This window comes from Drosophila pseudoobscura, chromosome 4, assembly GCF_009870125.1.
Source record: "Drosophila pseudoobscura strain MV-25-SWS-2005 chromosome 4, UCI_Dpse_MV25, whole genome shotgun sequence".
NCBI lineage: Eukaryota > Metazoa > Arthropoda > Insecta > Diptera > Drosophilidae > Drosophila > Drosophila pseudoobscura.
This window is the reverse complement of record NC_046681.1, coordinates 10317847-10343943: the sequence shown is the minus strand read 5'-3', so window position 1 is coordinate 10343943 and position 26097 is coordinate 10317847. Positions and strand designations below refer to the sequence as shown.

Here is a 26097-nt window from a genome sequence, read left to right as displayed (position 1 = left end):
TTAAAGATAAATGTTATCCAAACATACCATTTGAGAATTCTACTTTCCAAAAACATTGAAAAAAACTGTATTCAACATTTCACATTCAATACCGCGCGATACCAACTGTTGTTATGGGATCTCCACAAAACTATAAATTAACCTACAAACGAAATGTGGTTCTCTACGAGAGAGACAGAGAGGGTATAGTTCTCTAAACAAGAGAGAGCGAGATGGAAAGAGTGACAGATTAAGCCTTATTTCTACCTGGGAAAAAAGGAGCCGGCTGATGGAAACAAAGCCATTAAAGATGGTGAAGAAGTGAAGCAAAAACCAACCCCCAATAAAATAAATTAACGCGCAAAAGGCTCGAATAGAACTCTCTCTCTCATTGAAGGACAGGAGACGGAGACTCTGCTTTGTGGAATGACTTGAGGGTCGTCGTGTTAGGGTCCTGGCAATAACGAACCGAAAAACAGGCGCGACCTTTTGCTAAATGTTGTTTTGAATTCTCATTGTATTCCCTGAAGAAAGACCAAACGATCACACAGTCGATCTTCCTCTGAAATACATACATACATATGTATGTAAAAATTCCCAAAGTGCAAACAGAGAAAAATGTGTGTTTGTTTTTGTAGGGTATATAGAAAGTACGGATGTTCAGCTATTTGGGAGATCGATTTACAATTGAGGCTTTCGAACGCGTTCAATGGCACAGGCGATCGAATCGATCCAGCGGGTCAACGTCGTCTCTGGCTCTGGCTCTGGCTCTGGCTCTGGCTCTGGCTCTGGTCTCCCCCGGCTCTCTGGGGTGTTGCGTGCTAATCTGTTGTGTCGATAAGCCCAGCCCCCCTCCCCCTCCCCCCAGCATCCATCCATCCATAGTCCCAGACCCATTCTGAGTCTCAGTCCCCGACCCAGTCATCAGTTCTCAGTCGCAGTCGCAGTCACAGTCACAGCCTCTCATTCGCATTCCATTGCCAGGGGATGTGTGTCATATGGAATATGTTTGAATCTTATTAACAAATACTAAGGGTTTATTTCTCTTTTCGTATGTCTAAACAAACGTGGTGGAAGCTGCAGCCAAAAAGGGTTGTAGGTTGTATACATCTTCGTATATCCAGAAGGATCTAGTACTATCTTGAATATCTATTACCTACACAACAACATCTTTCAGGGAATTCTTTAAGCAAGATTTCTCTGAAATTCTTTGAGTTATAAGAGGATTCCGTTGACCACAGTTCAAGGTTTCCAGGTTTCTGGGTTTCTTGTTTCCAAGAATTTCAATTGCCGTTTTTACATAATATAGTCAATTTTTAGATATTTTAGATAAGGTTTTCAGGTATTCTTGTTACAAATTTACAAAGAAATCAGTTTGAAGTAGGCGAAAAGTAATGTTCTGCTCGAAAATCGTCCAACCAAGAAGAGAGCCTCAGCAAAACCGATCCAAATCGATTCATTACAAGCGAAATAATAAAAACTATCGTATGTTGAAGAATTAGGAACACAAATATCCATTTGGAATATCCATTCCAGATTCAAATTAATTTAAAAAACATCTTTCTTTCTTCTTCCTCTACTTTAAAGATATATCTACAAATTTTTACAACATTATCATTCGAATTTTAGCCAATTCTTATACCCAAAATAGTTTCAGATGGTTTTTAGCAGGAACAGGAAAACGAATCATAGTTTATATTTTAATAAACCCCATATTTATGATAAAACGAGTGGGAACGTTGTGAGCCACGGCCCTACTTTTCCCTACCTCATTTCCAGTCAGACTATATGTATGCAATAATATGATTTATGTGACCAATAGACAAATATATTTCACTCAGACGAGGTAGTAAAGATATAGATAAAAGCCAGCTATAGATATAATCTAAAACTGGTCCCAGGAGCTAGAGAGAGATTCAGAGAGAGACTGCAATTTGTTCATTCTTTTTGAGAATTCTGGGAACTGGCAACTATATATCACCTCTTCTAGAAATTATACTCCTATCTAGCTATCTTCTATCTATATAACCCATCATCTATCCATCTTTCTTAATCTATCTATCTATAGATATCTCTTCACTGTATTTCTGGATTTTCCCTGCATTTCTATCTCTTCTCTGTCTGTAAGTTTTCCACTGCATTTCCATCTTTTCCCATGTGTCTCTCTGGGCAAAATAAAGATTTTTTAAAGCCGCATTAAGCGCTTTAAGCAGAAGCACTTAAAATATGGCCATATAGAACGAAACAACGAACAAATGGAGGGGCGTCCAAGCCCCCATATACGAAGCGAGTATGTGCTGTAGATACTAGATACATATACGAGTATGTGCAGATATGTAGATATTCCTACAGATATATATATATATATATATATAGAGGATGTGCGAGACTGCTGCTGCAGTTTCCAGCATCGTTTGCTCAGGTCAGAGCATGCAGCGAGCAGAGACAGAGGCAGCAGCAGCAGCAGCGCTGTGTGGCATGTGACTCAAAAGAGGCGGTTGCGGGTGGGCACTCGAATGAATGATATATATTATCTCTGCATCTGTGTATCTATGAAAATGCAGTCCCAGAGTCCAGAGAGAGAGAGAGAGAGAGTGAGCTAGTGCCTCGGCATGCGCACTGGAGGTGCCACAGAAAAATCAATTCAGCTAAAAGTCCACCCGGTTTTAGGGGTAACCGAACAGAATGGAGTTGCACGGGGCAGCCAGCCAGCAACATTTGTTGCGCCATTCCGACCACGTGAGGGTTGGGCGTGGAGGAGCAGTAATGCTGTACAGAGAGAGAGAGAGAGGCGGGGGGCTTTTGGGGCGTCTGTAAATTGCATTACTGCCATGTTTTTGTGGGGGTAGCGGAGCACAGCCACAGCCACAGCCACAGCCTTATGTAATACATATGTAAGAAGCGGCAGCATCAGCATCAGAAGGAGCTCCCTCTCCCTCTCCCACCGTCTGCTGTCGCTTTTGTCCTCACAAAAAGTTTCTCACCGAACGTCCTTGTTTGAGGTTATTTCTGTGTATATTTCGAATGGGTGGATGGGTGGCAAAATGGGGCTGTAGATGGGATTTGATGGGGCAGGAAACACTCCAGTATATAGCAGAAACCAGGAGGATATACACCCACAGGAATACCCCCCACATATATACATATCTTTGTATAGGTACGAGTATACACACACACACACACACACACACACAACAGTGTGGAGAAATTCCTGAAATCCTTTTTTAGCCTTTCATTCAATCATTGTTGGGCGGCGTCACAGGGCAACATCCTGCCTCGTCCTCCGCCCCGAGTCCAGGGCCAGGTCCAGGTCCAGGTCCAGGTCCAGGAAAGGACTGCTGCAGTCAAAGTAATTTCAGGGGAAGCGAATTCCCTGACTGGCGTCCTCCTTCAGGGCGTGAAATTTATCAACATCAGGAGCTGCAGGCAGGCACAGCAGCCACACTCCCTGGGATAACTATCCTGGCAGACCCATTGGAGCCGGAGCCTCGCACAAAGTTGAAGGACACGGGAATGACAGGACATGGGGACGTTGAAATGGCTATGCTCTGGCAAAGGAATTAGATAAAACTTTTGCACAAAAGGGCGAGAGAGAGAGAGAGGGCCAGCATCCCTCCCCATATAGAGAGAGATTTCCCCCAAAGGTTTAAACTTTTTCTCTAAAACACAGCACAGCCCCTGGGCGGGAAGGTAAATTACTGAAAATTGCTGGAAATTGTTGGCAAAATGTCTGATACGCCCCAAAGGATAAGCAACAAAACTTATTAAAAGGCAGGACCCCCCGGAGTTATGCGGAAGATTAGGGACAACAAAAGCGAAAGAATGAGGAAACGAAGGCTGAAGCGATAAGGAAATTACATTTGACATAAAAGCTTTTCTAGTTCTGGGTTCTCATGATTTAATATATGTCCTAAAATGCTATCATTAGACTTTAATCTGGGAAAGATTTAGGGTACCAATCTTGGTTAACAGAAAGATCTTTTATATAAGAACATTTATAAGAAATTATTTGATCTTTCTTTCAGACATATTTTCGATTGTTTTATAATGCGGAGTGCTCTCTGTTTTTGCTATTTTTTTCCAAAGAACTATTGAACAATGAACCAAAAGTAATGCCCAGGTTTTTATTATTTCTCTTCAAGTTTTCCATAAATTCGTAAACCTTTTTCAACGATCTGTAGATTCCAAAATTCTTTGTGATTTTTCATAGAAGAGGAATAAAAGCAGAAGTTTTAGTCGGATCCCTTAAGATATTTAATTAGTATACACATATATTCTGGATCAGCAATAAATAGTAGAGTCAAAATTTGCTTCAATAATTCGAATATTTCAAAATTTTGTCCCAATCTCTCATGACAAGTGCGAACAAGATTGAGAGAGATCGCTGTCTACATTGCCTGTCCCACCTTCCCAGAGAGTTAGAGGGAAAGAAAGAGTATTCAGCCATGAAATATTACATAGCTAGAGACGTTTTAGTTCGAAAAGAAAGGAATACTTTCCACAAAAACAGATGCTTACGAGTACCATATAAAATATTTGTTATAGATCCACTATAACTCGCTTCCCGAGAGTTTTTCCCTATTGAATCTTTAGCTTCTCTTAAAAGTATCTCGAGACTCTCTGCCATTCTTCTTCTGCCTCTACAAACTGCCTCCATTCCCAATTGCATTCCCCATTTTCCATTCGACTTAATTCCCAAAACGGATTCAAGAATTTATTTCAATCTGATTCGGATTCTGACTGTTCCATCTCTGGTCTCTCTCAAAGGAGCTGCACTTAAATGTGTTTGATTATTTTTGTGGGGGATATCCCGTTTATATTTTACATAATGCGATGCGCTGCGCACTTAAAGCCTTGGGTCGTAGGGTGTCATGGCAGGGCATTTGCCATTGCAGTTGTGGCTCTGCTCTGGCCAGAAGGAGCTGCAGCAGGCAGAGGCTTTAAAATTATATAAAACCCTCGGAGATACAGGGAAACAGAGCAGCAGAGATACAGAGATACAGGGATACAGGGAGGGAGAAAGATAGAGATGCCAGAGCCAGTGGGTGGCTGCTGGTGGCGCCCATGGCTCGTCGATGCGGATGCAGGATCCTCTCTCTATCGCTCTTTCGCGTCTCTCGCTCTTTGCTTATTATTAACTTGAACGGGGACGACGACGACGACGACGACGACCTCAATTAAGCAGACTTTCGTGTGGCAGTTGCAAGTAACTACCGTTGTATGGGTGTCGTCTGTGCGGCATGCGACAAAGTCAGAGGGCAAAGTTGAACAAAATTTTAAGCCAGCCAAACGGCAGAGAGAGAGATAGCGAGAGAGAGAGCGATAAATGACGCAGAGCTACTGCTGCTGCTGCTGCTGGCAGACCCAGACCATTCCAGCCATCGAGTCAGCCAACCTTCGAGCCCTGGCAAAGTGACGCAACCGGAAGCGCGCTCCCCCCCAAAGTGGGTGGGTGGCAGAGCAGAGGCAGACAAGGGACTGAAGGGAGGGAGCACCAGAGAGGGCTCTCGGTGCCATCGTTGCTGTCTCTGCTGCTCTGCTGCCTGCTGCCTGCTACTGCGTTGTTCTTATTTCATAGACATATACGTAGGAGACCCAGAGAGCGGTTCTTACACAGCCCGTGCCAAAGGGAGAGAGAGCCAGGACACCTCTGCCTGGCGCAGGCGCCTCTAAAAATTCCTGTACATACATTTACACACAAGGAAATGGAAATCCTAGATGGATGGCAGGCGGGGGGGTATTACATATTACATAGTCGAATACATAATGATATAGGGGGCACCGTTATCTTTCATGTCCTGTGGTGTCCACCCACAGCCGCAGGCTAATAATAAAAACAACAACAACAGCAGCGGCGGGAAGAGGACAGGAGCAATAATAAAAACAGCAAAACAAGCAGCATAAATTGCAGTAGCTGTAGCTGTAGCCCGTAGAAGAAGCAGTGCGGAACGGCAAACGGGAGCTGCAAGGGTACAAGCAGTAGAAGCAGTGGCAGCAGAGACGGCGCTCGACCGACAGCCAAAAGACAAAAATAGCAAAAGAAAAGTGGACTACAGGCAGGCAGGCAGGGCGCAAAACTAACAATCATCTATGCCTCGTGCCACTGCCACACCTCCGACTGCTCCTTCCACCACTCAAAGCCTAACCTTAGATGCGATTCCACTGCCTGGTCTCTGGCTTAAAACGAGGTCGTGGAAATGGAAAATGAAAGCAGTTCGACGAAGACGAGGCGACGCCATGTTGGTTTTTACATTGAACGCAGGACACAGGACACAGGACACCGAACGCAGGACGCAGTAAGCGGCGACAGGGACAGAGGCAGAATCGCAGTCGCAGCGCAAATTCTACCTCTCTTTCGTGTGTCTCTCTCACTCTCTATGCCTCTCTACTGCACTAACTAATGCCGCCAATATAAATTCTCATCATTGTTGTTGGTTTTACTGCCTGCTCCCCCCCTCTCTGTGTGCAGCAGCTACTAATGAAGCTTTCTGCAACAAGAACAATGTCATCTGAATTTTTGTGTACAATATTCTAAGGGGTATGCACTGCTTTGGGAGTGGCTTTAAAGTACACACACACAATATACATACCCGAAGAGAACATAACAATGGACAGAACAATATAAAAACTGTACTTGGAAAGGCAGTGGGAAAAATAGTAGATGACGCTGTACGAAAAGGCAGCTGTGGTATAAGAAGCTGTAGAAGTTGAGGAAAATGAATAATCAGTAGAAGAAGCGGCATAAGTAGTATAAGACGCATTAGATCTAGTAGAAGAAGCAATACGAAAAGCGGTTAGGGTAGGTAGTGACCGCAGAGGAATGGGAAGAAGCTGTAGAATGCAGTAGAACGTAATAGAAACTGTGGAACCAATCGAAGAGCAGTGAGAGGGCGCTTAAGAATGGTTGAGGGTATCGACAGCAATCGAAGAATCTGCTGAAGAATCAGTAGAAGCCCCTGCAGCAATACCAGAAGACTTAAATGGACGTAATGGAAGCTGCAAAACGCAGAGGACGAGCAGAAGCACTAGAAAAACAGTATAAGAGCATTAGCATTAGTTCGAGTGGATGTAACAGCAGTGGGCGTACGGGTGTGGGTGTGTTCGAGCAGGGTGCCAAAGCAGACACGCACGAAAGCAGTGCAGGAGAGCGAAAGAGGACAACAGTTTTCATTGCCTACTTTTGAGCGCGTGTGCAAATTATCAACTAAAGCAGAACAAGGGAAAGCACAGCAAGGAGCCGAAAAAGGGCGAAGGAGGGAGAAGAACAATCACAAAGAAGGAGATGAAAGGAGATGAGCAGAATCAGCATGGAGAAGGATGAGCAGAAACAGGAGATTAAGCAGCTGAAACAGGAGATGGACTGGCAAGAACACATCCACGGAGAAGCACAGAAAGACGCAGGAAACCGGAGATGAGGAAGCACCAGGGAAGAGAAATAAAAAGGATTGATGGGTGGGTTTCTGTGGCTGTGGCTGCGGCTCTGGCTCTTATTTTTGTATGCCACTGCCACTCCCTGAGCAACAAATGCAAAGTAATTAAATTACAACAAATAGAATATGTATTCCCTCTGTACGAGTTCGAGGGCGAGTATGCATGAATTTATTCCTCATGGGGAAAGATATTCTCGCAAGTTGAGAACTTAATGGAAATGGATGGCATACGAAAGTCAAGAATAAAGTTGCAAATGCCAGCGACTGCAAGAGCATAATTATACCCGATACTCAAAATGAGTATTGGGGTATATTAGATTTGTGGTAAAAGTGGATGTGTGTAACGTCCAGAAGGAATCGTTTCCGACCCTATAAAGTATATATATTCTTGATCAGCATCAATAGCCGAGTCGATTGAGCCCTGTCTGTCTGTCCGTCCGTCCGTCTGTCCGTCTGTCCGTCTGTCCGTCTGTCCGTCCCCTTCAGCGCCTAATGCTCAAAGACTATAAGAGCTAGAGCAACGATGTTTTGGATCCAGACTTCTGTGATATGTCACTGCTCCAAAAATATTTCAAAACTTTGCCCCGCCCACTTCCGCCCCCACAAAGAGCGAAAATCTGTGGCATCCACAATTTCGACGATACGAGAAAACTAAAAACGCAGAATCGTAGAAGATGACTATATCTTCTAGAGTGCAAAATCTGAACCAGATCGTATAATTATTACAGCCAGAATCACGAAAACAATTTCACTCTTTCTCGCTCTGTCTCACTCTAACACACAGGTTTCATGGTCGGTTTTGCCAATTGTAAAATATGAGTTCAAGGATCTCAGAACCTATAAAAGCCAGAGCAACCAAATTTGGTATCCACACTCCTGTGATATCGGACCTTGACCGTTTCCTGTCCAAATTTCGCCACACCCCCTTCCGCCCCCGCAAAGGACGAAAATCTGAGGCAACCACAAATCTCAGAGACTATTAAGGCTAGAGTAACCAAATTTGGTGCACACACTCCTTTAAGATGTCACTATAAAACGTATATCTCAGAATTTCGCCCCACCCCCATCCGCCCCCACAAAGGACGAAAATCTGTTGCATCCACAATATTGCAGATTTGAGAAAACTAAAAACGCAGAATCATAGATAATGACCATATCTATTAGATTGCTGAATCTGGATCAGATCAGATCATTTTTATAGCCAAAAGGAACAAATCAATTTGCAGTGGCTACGCAGCGCCCGACGTCACGCTCAGACTGATTTTCTGTCTCTCTCGCACGCACTCTTTGTCGTGTCGTTAAATATTAGCGGCGTCTGCCGGAGGAGAGCCATACTGACTTAGTATCGGGTATAACCGTAGAGTTGCGGTGTCCGCAGCAACTCACAACGTTCCACCTCGTTTTCTTTTAGAATTGCAAATGGAATTAATGCAAGCTAAAAGGGGAAATGTTGAATGCAAATGAAATGCTACAGTCGAGAAAATATTGGAGAGAATGAACAAAATACTGAGGCAGGGGCTAGAGGTACTGTAGAAAATACTGAAAAATACAGTAAATCCAGTATTCCGATATAAATAGTTTTTTAGGTTTGAAAATTAAGATATGTAAGTTCTAGAATACGAAAAGACTCCCAAGAAAAAGGCGGAAAACTAAAAAACTGCAAGCTAAAATACTAAAAGAAATACTGAAAAATTGTGTCCTCAAATTGTGTCCACCTTGAAACAAAAACTTTATTTTGCATATCGAAAGCCTCAAAAACGGTTAAAATACAGAAAAATACTACATTTCAAACAATGAAACACTGCATTTACCTCATATACTAAAATACTGAAAGTTTAAATACTGCATAGTAACATACTTCTTAATAAAAGGCTGCACATTAAAATACAAAATGTACTAAAATTTCGTGTTTAAGGTATGTAAAATACTCAAGGCTAATTATACAGAAAGCTGTACAGAAATATAACCAAATTTCTGGATAAAATTTTAGTTTCAATTAAAAATATTTTTTAGCATAGTTATATGCGTTCCATGAAGAAGTTTCGGGAGAAGAAAAATAAGAAAATAAGTCCAGAATGGTGGGGTATTGAAGTGTATTATTATGAATGGTTAACAGGTTCTCAGATAATACGTAGAAATTCTTCAGATTGAGTAGCTAGAGTACTCTACGAAGTTTAATGAAGAATTGGAATTTTCATTATAGAAAAACACTCTTTAAATGGTGATTCATTCTCTGTATGATTATCCTTTTATTCCGGTCACTAAATTACCATTTTCAATAAAAATGTCTCTCTGAAATATTCCATAATCCGATTCACATTTCATCTGCGAGTATCTCCCCAGCGAGTACTTAATTCAGCAAAACTCTGAACCAATTAGCAAACGTTTTAAATGAGCTTAAATACAAACACGGATGATGCGACTTTCGGGCAGATAGACAGACATTCCCAACAAAATCCATGCAGCATATAAAGGCGCCACCGAAACCTGACCGCGTGGCACGCTTTAGGGCCACATCATCATCATCATACAAATGCCACAAGCCACATCCACAGAACATTTACATTTATCCTGGTCTCCTAATTTGTTTAGTCGTACATTTAAAATGAATTCAATTTCGGTGTCGAGCGACGAGAGAAATGAGATACAGATGCGAATGGGATATGGGAAAATGGTAAATGGGGAAAACTCACAGGCCTCGGTAAGTTTGTTTGTGCCAAAGCGAATCAAGTGAAAACGAAGCGAAATACAGAGCCCAAATGAGCTGAAAATGCAATTACACATAAGAGGATGATGGAGAGGCGGCAAATGCATATATGGATACGGATATATACAGTACATAGATACAGATATGTACATGGTATGGAATGGAATGAAACCTCTAGACATGTACATAATCAGTTATTTTCGGTGGGGCGGTGGTACGGCGGTACGGAACGGGGGACACGAGGCACAAGCCGCCGCAATGGGGCGTAAAACGTTGACAATTTAATTAGAATTGATTTTTCGATCAATATTTTCCAGGGAAATTCACAGTTGCAATTGACGTATGTGTGCATATCGATGGATGGTTATATAACACACACACACACACACACAGAGACACAGAGGGAGATACAGATATAGAGATACAGTTTTGGGAGCAGGAGAAGGCAGGCACATTCATCAGTGTGTGAAATTTAATTGCATCCATTTTCCCCCCACATACTCGCACACTCCTCCACATTTTCCCCTCCCTTCTGGCATATTCCCACACATTTCTCAACTCACAATTTAATGAGCAATATTTCGTCTCTATATGTATATATTTCTCTCCATCTAGTATATATCTTGCCTCCCTCTCTGGAAAGCAATGAAGCATTTCCACATGAAGATTGATTATGGCTCAAGTTTTTCCTCTCCCTCGCTCTCGGCATTTTCCCTCTTTTTAATGCATTTTGCAATTTATTTCAATGCATCGAAAAGGATTCTGGGACACGCCCAAATGGGAGAAAACGAGACGCAGGAGATGTGAATGTGCAACCACAGAAAGGGACAGAAGCTGGGCAGGGCGCAGAGGGCAGGGGGCCAGTCTCCGTAGCCTGGCAATGGCAGGGCGATAAATAAGGACAAGAGAGAGGGAGAGCGAGACAGAGAGAGAGAGGCAGAATTGGTAGGGCGACAGGGGTACGATTCCTGAGGAAAACCAAAAAGGGTTTTTGCCATCTCTTTCTCTTTTGCAATGGTTTGTGGCAAATGGATTCTAGGATGCGGAAACATTATTAATGATAAGCTTTGGGCTATTTTGGTGGATAGATATCCAGCGAGATATATGGCTAAGGATTAGTTGTGCAGATAAATATCTGAGAGATGTATGGATCAGCTTGCGTTTTGTGCAAATTTTGATATATAGTATGCATCCGAATGCACCTCGAACGAATGAAGCTACAAATATGCGAAATAGTAGAGCAGAAAGGACAGACGAACAAACCAAAAAGATAACGAAAATGTGCGTGTGAGCATGTCGCAGTTGGGAGAATCTCAAACACAAGAAGCACGATATATGATCCAGATATCTTTCACATCCTAGGAATGCCTACAAAGTTTCGGCCTTTAGAAAAAGTTATTTTACTTCTGGAGAACTAAAAGATATGTATTTTAAGATCTATCCTGTTCAAATAACCCCAAGTATACTAAGCTTCGTATCTCTCCCCCCAAATGAAAACCATTTTTCTCCTACAAAATATATATATTTTAAGCTCTATTTATCCACACTTATCAGCCCTCGTGCACTCCATATTTATTCATAAATATATTACAATATATATAAATCAATTGCGTACAATATTTCTTATGTACTCTTATCTTTCGCTATAGAAATGAGTTATTTTTAAGCGTCACTTCATTGCTTCTTCGAATTTGATATTAATTCTTGTTCCTTTTAAAACTCTTTGCACTTCTTGAGAATCTCAACTGAAGTCTGCACTCAAAAGATTCTGCACTATTGCGATGCACTTATGAGAGGGATATTACTCTCCTTCAACTCGGAATCGAAATTTTTGGCCTAACAGAGAGATGGAGAAGGAGCCACAGAGATGGAGAAGGAGTCACAGAGATGGAGAAGGAGCCACAGAGATGGAGAAGGAGCTACAGAGATGGAGAAGGAGCCACAGAGATGGAGAAGGAGCCACAGAGTTGGAGGAAGAGCTTCAGAGAAAGGACAATTACTCTGGCTGGCCGCAATATTGCGGTCATCTTGTGTGCCCCATCCTCCATTCGTATCTGTGGGTAGTAGGGGGCCTCTAACCCTCCACAAAATTGTGGTCATCATCTGAAGCACAAACTCTCAGCCACATCCATAAAATGGAATTCAAAACTCATGTCCGTCGTTCCGAGTGTCGTATTTATGGTCGGCCATCAAAAAAGTTTGAGGAAAATGCACTTTTATGGCCACCAAATCCCAAAGCAAAAGCATTTCCCAAAAACAAAAAACTGCAAAACCCAACCCCAATCTAAAAACTAAAACCAACAACGAAGAGAAAAGAAAGAAAGTTTAATTTTTGAAGTGCCGATGATTAAGATACCCTTTAAGAGTGATTGTGGACGGGAAAGGTATATTGATTAAGGGGATTTCTTAGAAATAAATTATATTTTCAGAAGGATTATAAAGGATCAAAGCTTCAGAATTGTTAAGATACTTGAAGAGTTCCATGAAGGCTTATTTTATTTCTTGGACACACAGAATTATACATATTGGAAGCTACATCTGGAATCCATAATATTTATAAAATCAAAGAAATACTTTTTCATAGAATTATTATTGTATTGATTGCTTCTTTATTCTCTCTACCAGAAAAAATATTGAGAGTGAGCGAGTTATAAAAAACCGAAATTTTCGGATCTGAAGTAGTGAAAAGGGCGATACCTGTTTCCTTCAGGCCATGTACATATATCTTTTGGACTAACCTTTTGATTTTCTAATTACAAAGAAATAAAAGGATTTCCTATACAAAAAACTGTATTCATAAGGCATTAGGAATACGCCATCCTTTCATACTCTGAAATACGTTCCTGCCCGCCGGAACAAACTTCTTTCGAAAGACCATATTACCCTCTAAAAGTGTAGACAAAAAGGGCGTGGCACTTTTACTTCACATATAGATATAGATTTTTTTTGGACATTTAAATAAATTGAATTTTATCCATGGGAAAAACGCATGCATATTCATATAGTATTTATTTTAATTGAAAAACGTAAAACCAAAGGCAAATAACAGGCAGAAAAAAAAGAGCAGGACAAAATCCCAATCAAAAACCAACGACCGATGGGGCGTATGCGGAATGTTACGCGTACGCCGCATGTGCCCTTTGTGCAAGTCCCTGTCTATAGCTGGGCGGGGTGGGGGGTGTGGGGGGTATATGTATATATAGAAAAACCTTTTCAATATAAATTGGCACAGCCACATGTCAATTCACATGTCCATTTTGAGGCATAATTTAAACTGACATTTTCCGCGAACTTTTCCAATTATATTCTCTCTTCTTCTCGCTCTGACTCTCTGTCGCTGTGACGTTTATTTCTTTTTTCAATTTTCGCTGCTGCAAAAATAACCATTTGGTCAAAAGGCAAAAGCAACAACTAATCATCGGCCGGCTATGCACTGAGAGAAAATTGCCAACAGAAAGAGGTTAATATTTGATGAGAGTAATATGGGAACAAACAACTGCCCCAAAGAGTGAATCATCTTTTTGTATCTTTGTTGTCGCTTTGTGAATGACAGACGAGTGAGTGGGGAGCATGTGGCAGCCTTTTGTGGTTTCTGTGGAACGTGTATCCGTAGGTCTATAATTTTATCAGAACTTGAATCATTTAAATGCCAATATTTGTCCAAATTTATTACTCTATAAGTAGCAGCTGATGATTCAGTTATTCTTGACTCCGAAGTGACTTCAGAAGTGAATGGCAGATACTTCAAATTAAGAGATTCTTGCAGTACACTAGAGAAAGTATATTTCAGATACGATCTTCATCCTAGAAGATTCTAGACAGAAAGTGGGAGCACAGAGAAAGTCTTTTCTTTATTCTAGAAACTTCCATTGTAGAAGCTCTTGTAGATTCGAACACCTTCTAGACCAGACCAGAGATACCCAAAGAATTCTAGAACACTAGAAAACCTACAACCTTCAAATCCTTTGCTGAATAAATGCATACATTTTCAAAGATTTCTACAAGATTCTCGAGGTATTCTCCCAGAAAAAATTCTAATATACGAAATTTTTTATATTTTGGGGGGGAAAAAAAGAAAGATATTTACAAAGATCTAGAGATTCTGCTCAATACAGTGACTGAAGCAGTAAAGCATTATTAGAACGTGCAAAAAATACCCTTCTTGTTGGAGATATTTTTGTACTAACTTCCAATCTCCAAGAAACTATGGAATCACATCTTCAGCAATCTAATTGAACTGTTGATAAATTTTAGATAAATCAAGTTCCTCTTAAGAAAAGCAGAAAAGCTTCCTCTGAAGCAAAAAAATACTGAATATTCCGCTCATCAGAAAGTGCTGATTGGGGCTATGAACAAAGAATGATTCAGATGGTATGTGTCTGTGCATCTGGAAACACCACCAAGACGGCACGACTCCGTATACCAATCTTTTCCTGAATCCCATTGGCACATTCAATCGCTTGGAGGAACAGAAATAGTTCACACTACAGCGGCAAATGGCTTTTTCTGGTCAGCTGGTGTATTTTTATTTGTTAACACTTTGTTAACACTGTCTATGAGTTCAAAGGTATATATTATTTCAAAGTTCATTGACTTTCCAAAACATTTCAGGTGCTTCAATAATAATTTCGTCCAAATGCATAGATATCAATGGATACTAATGGACTCAATGAATATCATGGATCATGGATCATGAATATATCATGGATAACCATTAGTAACCATTAGTAACCATTGCTATTCATATCATACCATTTCCACACTACGAGCAAATATTTAGTAGCCATAATTAACTAATATTCAGCTTTTAACTGCCGCTTTCAACGATTAAACAAATATTTATTACTGCCAAAAATACGTACATACAAATATATTTATTTTTTGGTTTGGCTAAAAAGTAATTTCAAAATTCATTGGGCGATTTCCGGTCAACGTTACAATTTTTCGCTCAGTGCTGTTTGTGACATTTTTGAGGTTAATGCAATTTTCCATTTTCCCATTTTCCAACCCATTTTCAATCGTTAAATATTTAATGCAACTGTTAGTGGGTTTTAGGTACTTTTACAGCTGCAGTTATTGCTATATAAAAGTACTCTTACTGCCATATCGGCTGTAAGTTGATTTTCTTTCAGCCTCCCCCCTCTCTGACACTCTGATTCTCTCCCTTCTGTAGAGTTTTTTCCTGGTTTCTCCCTTGCTTTGCAGCTATAAAGGTTCCATAGATACGATGTGTATAGAATCTGAGGATAAGATTCAGTTGATGAAACAGTAGAGGATTTTTTTTAGGGAGTTTTTCTAGAAAATTGTGGAAGAACTTGGCAGATCTGTTACTAAAATAAATATTTGTGTTGAGCCTTTCTTATTTTATTAATTTTAATATTTATTTTAGTTAATTTTAATATTTATTATATTTAATTTTAATATTTATTAAATTTTATTTTAATATTTATTATATTTAATTTTAATAACATAAAGGAAATTAGCCCAATGGCACTATTATGTATGTACATCGTATTGAATTTTATAGAAACTTTCAGTCATAAAACGACATTTCATGATCTTTAGTATTGAGTCGAAACCGTATCCTAAAACTAAAAGCAAAATACAGGCCTTGGCGAGGCGCACCAAAGACTTTTCGATCCGCAGGATCCCACGCAAAAGTCGGTCCCAAGAAACCGAAAACAATATACATAAGTACTCGTACATTTCCTGGGCAAGGGATAGCAAATATATGCTCGAGTCGAGACGAAGAAAATGAGATTGAATGAAATAGTCTTTGATAATTTCCAAGAACTAAAGAAACTGCAAACAAATTTTTCATAAATTGTAGTAAAAATCTGTCCTTTTGAGTCCTGAGGGCAAGGCTTTTAAAGCTTTGTCTTCCGCAAAACAATAATTTTCTTTGTGCAAATTTTTATTATTTGCGAAACACACAGATTTGTTGGCTAACGAATGGAGGGGCGTAGTGTCTAAGACCAGACGCCGAACAACGCCCCCTCAAGTCCGGCGGTGTCTGTGTCTTGCGTTGTCTTTCCAACAAAAGAAAAAGCGCTAGAAATAATAGCAACAAAAGTTTTGGCACTTTTTTTTTGGCTTGCCGCCTGTCAATTATTCAAATATTTTGCACACACACACCAGCACACACACACCCATTCATTTATTCAGTCATTCATTCATTCATTCGTTTTGCGTAGGATTTCCTCATAGGATTTGCTGTTGGCGAACGAAAAATTTACATACGCATTTGTTTGTGTTTGGTTTTCAGTTTTTCCTTTTTTCTTTTTTTTTTCCTTTGCTTTTTGTGAAATTCAATGCACTTTGTAAGTATTTTTTGGTGTGCGCATTGCAGTGGCAGGCACTGTTTGCAGTTACTGATTGCAGTCACTGTGTTGCAGCAGCAGCAGCAGCGGCAGCGGCAGCCATTGCGTAAGGCTTTGGGAGTACGAGTAAATGGGTTAAAAGCCAAACTACAACCAAAAACAAAAAACAACACACAAAAAATGCCACTGTCTTTGGTCGATTTTTCGTCAGTCTTTGGTCTGTTTTTTCTCTCATTGCTGTTGGGTTTTCCCTGGTCTTTGCTCTCCGTTTTCCCCAGATTTTCGCTCTTCATTTCGTATCTGTATCTCGTATCTGTGGCACCATCTTAACCAGGTTTGACAGCAGCTGTCACACAAGTGATGCAGGCCACTGACAAGACTTCAATTGAAAAAATTGAAATTCAACAAAGGAAAAAAGAGTTAGGAGGCGGACAGATATGGTAAGGAGGAAGGGGGATACAATTGAAGTAGGGGGGAAATTGGAGCGACTTAAGAGAGACAGACTTGAGATGTATGTAGAAAGATTGAAGCCATTTAGTAGGAATATCCAACGGAAGAGAACAAAATAGCCTCCAATGATCTATGTATAGATATTCTACCCCTATGCCTTGTTCAGTGCTCTCTATGCCGCACTGTATCTCATTTGGAATACGTATCATTAATTATCGGGATTTTTGTAGACGTTTTCATGACATGTCTGCGCCCTCAAAGACTTTTATTCTCGGAAAACCCAACCAAGAGCTTACACCTCATTCGGTTACCTCATATCTTAACCTGTCGAAAACAGAACCTTCCGACTGTGACACATCTCTGGAGCGATTACAGCATCCTAAAAAGCGAGACAGACTCGCAAATAGGGGGGTAAGCGAAGGGGAAAAGATGTCATAATACAAAAAAAAAAAAACAAAATCCGAGTGGGATGTAATTTCTTCTACGAGTATCGATTGAGTAATAATACCTGAGGCGTTTGATTAATGAATAACCATCCTCGTACCATCACTGTCTGTCAATGAAATGATATTCCGATTCATAGGATCTATCGATAGACTTAAGAGATTGTAAGGATGAAGAAACGAGGGATCTTGGGAGGGTTTTTGGTGAATATTTTGGACTAATTTACTCGGAAGATTGTATGAAGTTATCCTACACATTGATAGATGCTTATAAGAAGCAAAATCCAACAACCTCTAACAAACATTCCTGCATTCATTGGATACAGCATTGAAGGGGGGGCATTGGACGAACCATCGAATGTTGAATCGTGAAACGTAGTTCAAACGATTAACATCGAAAAAGTCATTGACTGTAAATTGAATTTCTGTTTATGGTCTTCAAATAGAGACAACGCCCACCTACCACACGACAGTTGCAGACCCTCAAGAGACTGTAGTCCAAAGTGCATTGAATACGAGTCCAAAAGTGATTTTCTGATAGGTTCGATTGCCGTTTGTGGGCGTGTGGGCGTGTGGTATAAGAGGTCAATCGAATTTCAAGTTTTTTGTGTGGGGCTTAGCGAAGGTCTTGAACGGACGGCAACAAGAGGGGGTAATAAAATTAAATAGAAAGCTATAGAAAAATACAATAAATACATTATGTACTCGTACAATCAATACAAACAGGATAGAGGGGTATCGGGGGGGTAACCATTGTGGCATAATAATATTTCATGGGAATTAAAAATTCATTGGGTGGAAAGAAAATAAAGGGAGTGCAAGAATTAACTTTAGAACATAGCTTGGTCCTGGTTATTCTCTTTACCTTCTCTTTACCCCCCATCTATCATGAGAATTAAGAGAGATATCGGTCTGCCTTTCACGTTTACATCTTAAATATAATCATAATCATTCTTCCAGCCATAACAGGGGTTAGAATTTGATCTTTCAGCCTAATTTTTTGGTTCCTCTTAAATCCTCTTTAGTTTTGCATCTTTATTCTTTAAATATTCTTAGAAGTATCTGCATGTTTGAGTATTTTATATATTTAATTCGTGAAAATATATTTCATTTCCGAACACATATTCCAAAACTGATACTTCAGTGTTTCTTCGATAAGAGTCATTCTTTACAATGATTACTATTTATAAATGGAAACGATTGAAACAGTACTATAAAAATTTGATTTGAAGGTAGGAAATGGGTAGGAATATCACAAATGATGGGATACTTTACCTACCACTATCTAAGACCGGAATGCCCTCAAATATTTTGCGTTTTCTTCCATATTTGTTACTTCATTTCCTTCAATTTCGTGGACCTCAAAATGGGACACTTCACCAAAAACCTTGAACTAATTCACACAGAGAAATATTGATATCCAGTTTCGAGAAACTCTAGGAGCAGGCAATATCTCAATTTCAAGACTTGACGGTTCCGCAAATAGAAACTTTGTCAACACTTTATACACACCCCCCCAAAACCTTTGTTTCCTTGTGCAAAAGGAAAGCTTGCACTATAATTACACCCGATACTCAAATAATGAAAACATATGGCACTTCATCTTGCTCAGAAAATGATATCCCCCACGATACCCCTCTTTCTACCATACCCCTTTTATCCCTTTCCATCTTCAGTGTCCATTAAAAACTGCAGCTGTCAGAAGGGAAAAACTTTGCTGTTCTTCCAACTTTCTGGGCAAATTTTGCGCCGAAGACTAATGAGCAGGCGTGCAAAAGGGGGAGTGTGGGGGGGGTGGTGTTGGGGATCTAGAGGCGACTGCCAGCCAGTGGATGAGTCATGACAGCGAGGCGTCTAATTAATGCACAGATATTAATCATGTCGCGAAATTTGAGGCACTGGCTGTAACTCGAAACGAAATCAACAATGGACCAGAGGACGGAGCGATGCAGCAGCCATGCCGCACTTGATGTTCACGATGATGGGGCTTGCCCCTGATGAACACGATGATGATGATGATGATGATGAGGAGGAGGAGGGGTGCCTACCCTCTGGCTTAATTATCAATTAGGCAATGGAACAGTGGGGTAAAATAGGGGCACAAAATGGGAGGATAAGTGCCACAGGCGCCAGCATCATCAGAAGGGAAACAAAAGATAACTTTTAAAAGAAATTGTAAGGCTATATGACACCCTCCGATGATCTATATATAGGAATGTACTTATGTAGTAAGGCATGCCTTGTTCAGCCCTCTTTGAGGCCTATAACTCGCACTATATCTTAGATAGTTCCATTATTCATTATTCCCATTTATCGTCCAAGAAATGGGCTGATTCTTGGTAGATCGGCAGATAGTTGTGTTATTTATAGCTCTACCAAAAAGAAGTCACGCAGCGAAGACATATCTGCTCCGTCAAAGACTTTTATTCCCGGAAAACCCATTTTAATAATAGAAATAACGAAGAGCATGCTCCTCCTTGGGTTACCTCATCTCTTAACCTGTCGAAAGCATATCCTTCCGACTGTGACACATCTCTGGAGCGATTACAGCATCCCAAAATCCAAAAAGTGTGGGATGTAATTTCGTCTCTCGATTGAGTAATAATCCCCGCTTTCCCCTTCAATTTGCCGTCTCTTCGGGCAACACGTAACTGACGAACGAATGCTAATAAGCGGGGGCGTGGTCGCCGAGTTTAAGGATGCTGCATGCTACTCCGCTGCTTCGTTAGAGGAAACAGAAACAGAAAAAAAGCCCAAAGATAGATGGAAGGATAGAGGCTTTAGAGATAAGGAGCTTCGGGGCATAGAGTAGGGGCCCCAATCGAACATTGCCACGGCAAATTGGCCTCCAGAAGAGGATGCGACACAGGATAAGGCTGAGGCAGAGCTCCGCTGATGAGGATGGGTGGGGGGCGGCACATGCCTGATGATGGTCCAAGGATGGGAACACGAACATGGGCACGGCTCCGAGCGCGTGTCTTCCTTGATTGGCCTTTCTCTCTGACAGGTCGCCTCGGGGAGTCCCCTCCCCGCCACAGGACAAGCCACGGAGATTGCCCAGGTGGCTATTCCGCCCCACCCCTGAACGCTGACCAATGAGGCGTATGATTAATGCATCCCCCTTCCCCTACCCCTCTCTCAGACTGCCATTGAATGGAGAAAGAACTTTCCATGTCAAAGGCAAAGAAAGAGCTCGTGTCAGCAAAAGTTTCAACTAAATTTGGTAGTCAATGAAATGACATTGGGATTCATAGGATCTCCTAGGCAATAAGCAGGAGTTTCTCTGAATTCGATTATGTTATACGTTTCGTGTACGAATTAAAGGCAACCCCAAAGGAGTTCGGGATTTGGGATTGTCCCCGTGGCTATTTAGACGGATAAACTATCTAAAGAAGGATAAATGAGTAGTAGGTGACCCCTGAGGGCACGTTTATCGTTGAATCCGAATGATGTTGATGCGTACAAAGTTCCCATAAACGAACGGCACCAGAGAGAGAGAGAGATTCGCTTGTTTATGACGAAATCTCTGATCCGTGAATGTAATTTTGATAGAAATCTTTTGATTTTGATTGCAAAAATATTCAACAAAGAACTGTCAACATTTTACCAGAGAACTCCATTTCCTCCATCCTTATTTATTCTAGAGATTTCATTTAAGGTCTTACATGGGTTTTCCTTCCTATCTCTTACTCTCCAAACCTTAGAATTTATTGAAAATTTCAGGTTTATCTGCTATATTTTTTTAAAGATTTGCTGTTAATCTTTTTTGCTGCCGGTTTTTGTGTTCAAACAATGTTTTGTGCATGTTGTTGCCTTTTAATTTGCTCACGTTTTTCGGTTTGCTTTTGATTAGGGAATCTTGTTAAAAAAAAATAGTCTTGTGGGCTGTAAAACAAGTCTGTATTTGTTTTTTCCCTAATTATCTTATTAAACATTTGTTTTTAGATGTAAGTCATGTTTTTTCGAATGATCTCTCAATATTCAAGGCAGAAAAATAAGTGAAATCTGGTGAAAAAGTTAAGGAGAAGCAGTTGAAGATTGTTCCATGGAAAGATCATATATTGGTTATGTTGGAAGATAATTTTAAACAGGTGAAATGATCTTTTTAGCATAGAATAGAAGGTTTCTTCCTGCAAAGGCAAAAAGAAAGAGTTTACAGATGGAATGAAAATTACTTCTTAAAAGAATTGGAGAATTATAAAACATGGAGGGAATGATGGATAGTCTGCTACTCCTTCTGTAGGAAGTGCACAATCCTCTAGATTATATTTGATTTTAGTAGTTTAATGGAATTAGGAAATATATAAACAGACACTCAAAAGTACTATATCTAAAGGTTCTTTTATTTTGAATGTCTTGAATTTCATATTTTTAGAGCTGCAGTAGTTTTCCACTAAATACAAGACTTTTTCCTCGACTTTTTTATGAAAATTTTCCATACATTTGAAGCAACAAGACACGACACGACAGACCAAACGACAAATAAAATGGTAGTAGGGGGTCTTTTTTTTTTCGCCTGTGGTCTGCATCTAAAAAGAGACTCAAAAGATGACCTTTTGGCTTGTCTTGAAAACAAACTCCCGTTAGGCATAAATTTTCATAATCAAAAGCACAAGACACACAAATCGTAAAGCCAAAAACCTAAAAGTCTATTGACCCAACTGAAAAACGGTGTTTGTCTTTTGGTGGCTTTTATTATTGTTGTTGTTTTTTTTTTGGGTACGCCGCGGGGCCAAGAGACGACTCGGAGACAGAGACGGAGACACCTAAAAACCTTGAACAGCTCTATTAATCTAAGGTGGTTTTTTTTCGCGCTAACTTACTTAAACTCCGAGCGGTGGCATATGGTATATAAGAAAACTGATATTATTTGATTAATTTTATTGACTCGTGGGGTTTATTTTTTTGGGCTTGGTCAGGCAGCAGATCAGCGTTCGTCTTGTTTTGTGTTTGATTTCCTCATTAGAACCTGTTTCGGAAATCTATTAACTCTTTTTTGTTGTTTTTGTTGTTGGCCTCAAAGTGGGTCAGCATTAACATATATTGATTTCTGGTCCACACACGTTTGACATGCACTGTACGCAGGCATACACCGTGCTGGCTGTGTCTCTGCTGCCATCAGCTGATCATCAAGTCAAGTGCAATCAACGAAAGCAAAGCTCCAGGGAATTGAGCTCAATTGAAGGCAATTGTGGCGACAAAGCTCTCGAGTGGAAGGAGCATGTCCCAGCGACAGAGACGGAGACAGAGACGGGGAGAGAATGAGAGATATGTACGCTACGCTTTGCCGCAGTGCAACCAAGTGCCAAGTACCCTCTATCAAGGGTATTCACATATTAGGTTCAACGACTTTGCAACAGCGGAAAAACTGAGCAAAAAGTGGGTGGCTTTTCTATACCAGATCTTGAAGTGTTTCCAATGGTAAAATATAAACGTTATTTAGTTTCCAGTTTTTAGTATTATTGCATTTGGTATTTTAGTGATTATTTACACCAATTCTTGGTATTTTATGATATTTTATTATTTGATTTTTCTACTTTTTGTATGGTATTTTATTATATTATTTTTCTACTATTTGTATGGTATTTTATTATTTTTTTTCTAGTTTTTTTCCGGATATTTTCTGGTCCTTCGACGGTATTTTTCAAGGTTTTTCTAGTCTGAATTAGTAAAAAAAACTTTAAACAGTTTTTGGTATTAGTTTTAGTACAGGTGTAGCATTATTTAATTGATTTTTTATAGCAATCTAGTGATATTTTTAGGGTAATTTATTTTTTCTTATAGTTTCTGGTGTTTTGCATTGTTTTCTAGTCTCTTCAGTATTTTTTCTGGTATAAACTTAACAGATTAACGTAAAACCCCTTAACCCAAACAATAGTTTCGTTTCAATGGCATGATTCAAGACTTAATTCTATATTCTGACTCAATATTTGAATCACATGCGAAGAGAATTCCCCTCATTGAATGAATAAGTATTTGTTTTGTGAAGAAAAGCCCCCTCTATACAAAATTTAGACTCTCATTGAGACTGAATCAATATTAGAGTTTAATTTCCTCAGCGTGTGTTTCTATTAATATACACAAAGGCAAGATATCTTCCTACTGTTTCTATTATAACGCAACCAGAGATAGTATTGTTGTTGTCTGAACCTCTCTGGAGACACGTGTATGTTTGTTTAGGTTGATTATTTATTATATTTGTTGTCTGTCCAATTTGAGCAATACAATATACGCGCCATATATATATAAAACTAGGGAGAGGTCAACTTGATTAGCGTGTCGTCTCTCGGATTTGACTGACAAACTACTACCAGGCACAGACCTAATATACTGACTAACAGACAGATCAGACTGACTGACTGACTGACTGACTGCCTGACTGACTGACTGCCTGACTGACTGACACATACTCGTAAAATACTCGTGCTTCTGGTTGACTACTAAGTAACTGGCAGTTAAAATAGTTGTGGTATACGACTGATGTTTGGGGGACTTACATCACTATCATCATCACTCAATGGCCGCCTCAATAATCCAGGACTTGAGGCAGGCAGCAGTGTCGCTTCAAGGATACGCACCTGGAAAATACAAAAAAGTAAGGAAAAATGTTATAAAATTTGCTAGCTATAGATCCTTAATGATTTAAGTTGTACATTTAGTAAGGGACACGGCCAATGCCTTTTATTTATGCCCAAGAATCCAAATAAAAAAAATAAATAATTATAAAAATTAAATGAAAATCGATTATAAATAATTAAAAATCAAGAGAAAAAACTCTTCAAACTGGAGTTAATATTTTTATTCAAATACCTTACAATATTAAGAAATTATATGTAATTGATGAATCTTTTTTAATGTACTCGCATTTATCATAAACAAAATATTTACGATTAAATCATTGAGGCTGTTTTGAGGCTTTGATAAATGATGTTCTTCGACATCTTAATCCTTATCAATTATCCATGAAACTTGACAGCATTTGACATTTGTCAAATATTGAGTTCCGATGGAACATTTAATAGAATAACCTCCCAAAAGTGGTTTCGAAGCCAAGAAGACATTTTAAAAACCAACATTCGATGGCCAATCCTTACCAAAAGCTGAGTTCCCACAGAACATTTAATTGAAGGATTAAAACCTAAATACCGAATTTCGAAAATCGCAGCTCACTTTCCAGTGAGTTTTATTTTAAAATTTTGCTCACAATTCATTCCCCAATTATTTTCTGCTTATTCTTTTCTACTCTACGCTCCCTTATCATTGGCAAATAAATCCTCCGCCAAAAATCCCTTAAGATTGAAACTTTCAAGTATATTTTGTTGGCAGATTTTCTTGGGGGTCTGGTCGCTCAGACATCCACAGACCTAAAGCCGGGCCAAATAAAAAAAAAAAAAAACTTTAATGATGATGACGAGAAGATTTTTGTTTATTTCTGTGCCAAAAATAACAACAGGAGAAACCGAGAAAAGTGACAGAATCGAGGGAGAGCAAAGTGGGAGCAGACACAGAGATGTCCAGAGAGGGAGAAAGAGAGTGGTAAAAGAGAAGACAGACAGCCGGCAGTCAGTCAGTCATTCCCTATGATGTATTACTGTATACGATTGTATGTGGGGGCGCAGGGGGGTTTCTGTTTCTGTTTTTCTGTTTTGTATTGTCTGTTATTATATAAATAACGACAGATATGGGAAGGAGTGGGGAGAGCAGACCTCTGCTAGAGATTGTGAGAGGTGGAATCAGAAGGGCAGGTGGAGGGGGGGAGAGCGGTAGAGGAGCCGGCGATATGTTTGTCATGGCCAGACATCGACTCGACTCCGAGACGGTGACAATCGTCAACATTTTGCTTCAGCACCCATGCCATACCCCGTCCTCTCTGTCTGGCTCTCTCTCTCTATCTCTTTCAATCCGTTTGTTGATCTCTCTCTCTCACTGTCTTTGGACGTCTCTCTCTTTGAATGCCCATATATTTCACACTTTGTAGGCAGCCTTCTTGTATACCCTTTTTATGGGAATTCAAGGTGCAATCTATTCTCGGAGATCTTTCATACCCTTTTTATGAATTTTTCATCGAAAACTTTACACAGATCCCTCTTTTTGCAGTCGGAATCAGATCACTATATCATATAATATCTGCCATAAGAGCTAACCTTCGAAAGCACTCCATCGTCTAGGAAAACTTTCCTATTTCTGAAGATACTTTTACCAATGGAAAAGTAAGTTTTCTAAAAATAAATTATTTACAAACCGAATCTCTAGATCGTTCCAAAAGCAGGTTCTTGTATCAAAAGAATACAATATCTAACTTTGGACCTATATATAGTATCTATAACCCTTAATGGTATCCAAATCGGCTGACTATATCCCATGGCTGGCCTACACTTTGGAAAAAATCGATCTCCAAGGGAGTCAAAAGCCTTTCTTTGAGGTTTACTTTCCCTCTAGTCCCCTCCCGTGTCCACCCTGTCTCTCTTTAACCCTCTATCTTTGCACCTCTCTGCTATTTCCCACTCTTTATCTGCCGCAACATTTTCTGTTGATTTTGTTGCTATTTCTTCTACTCTGTAATCTTTTTTTCATGCGCTTTAATTTGTTTTCGTTTCTCTTCTTTGTGTGTCTTTTTTTTCTGTGTTTTTTGCTTGGCGATTCCATTTCTTGTTATTTGCCAAAAGTTTATTGATCTTTCGCTGACATTGGAGCAAAAAAAAAACAAACACACACACACATCAAAAAGAGATAGAGAAATAATGGGGGCAAGAGGGTGAAGAAGTGAG

General features: G+C 39.9%; 1 protein-coding gene across 4 annotated transcripts in view; it reads right to left on the bottom strand.

Annotated features, from left to right (window-relative positions):
- The window catches only part of spen (split ends), a 91267-nt gene that overhangs the window by 22616 nt on the left and 42554 nt on the right, over window positions 1–26097 (bottom strand). The window contains exon 3 of one of the 4 annotated variants that reach the window (XM_033380099.1): window positions 23827–23907. In XM_033380099.1, the coding sequence (XP_033235990.1) occupies window positions 23827–23840 (14 nt within the window). In that variant the 5' untranslated portion in view covers window positions 23841–23907. Of the gene's footprint in view, window positions 1–27; window positions 116–23826; window positions 23920–26097 lie in introns of those variants that run through there. The other 3 variants (XM_033380100.1, XM_033380103.1, XM_033380102.1) reach the window with 3 other exon arrangements.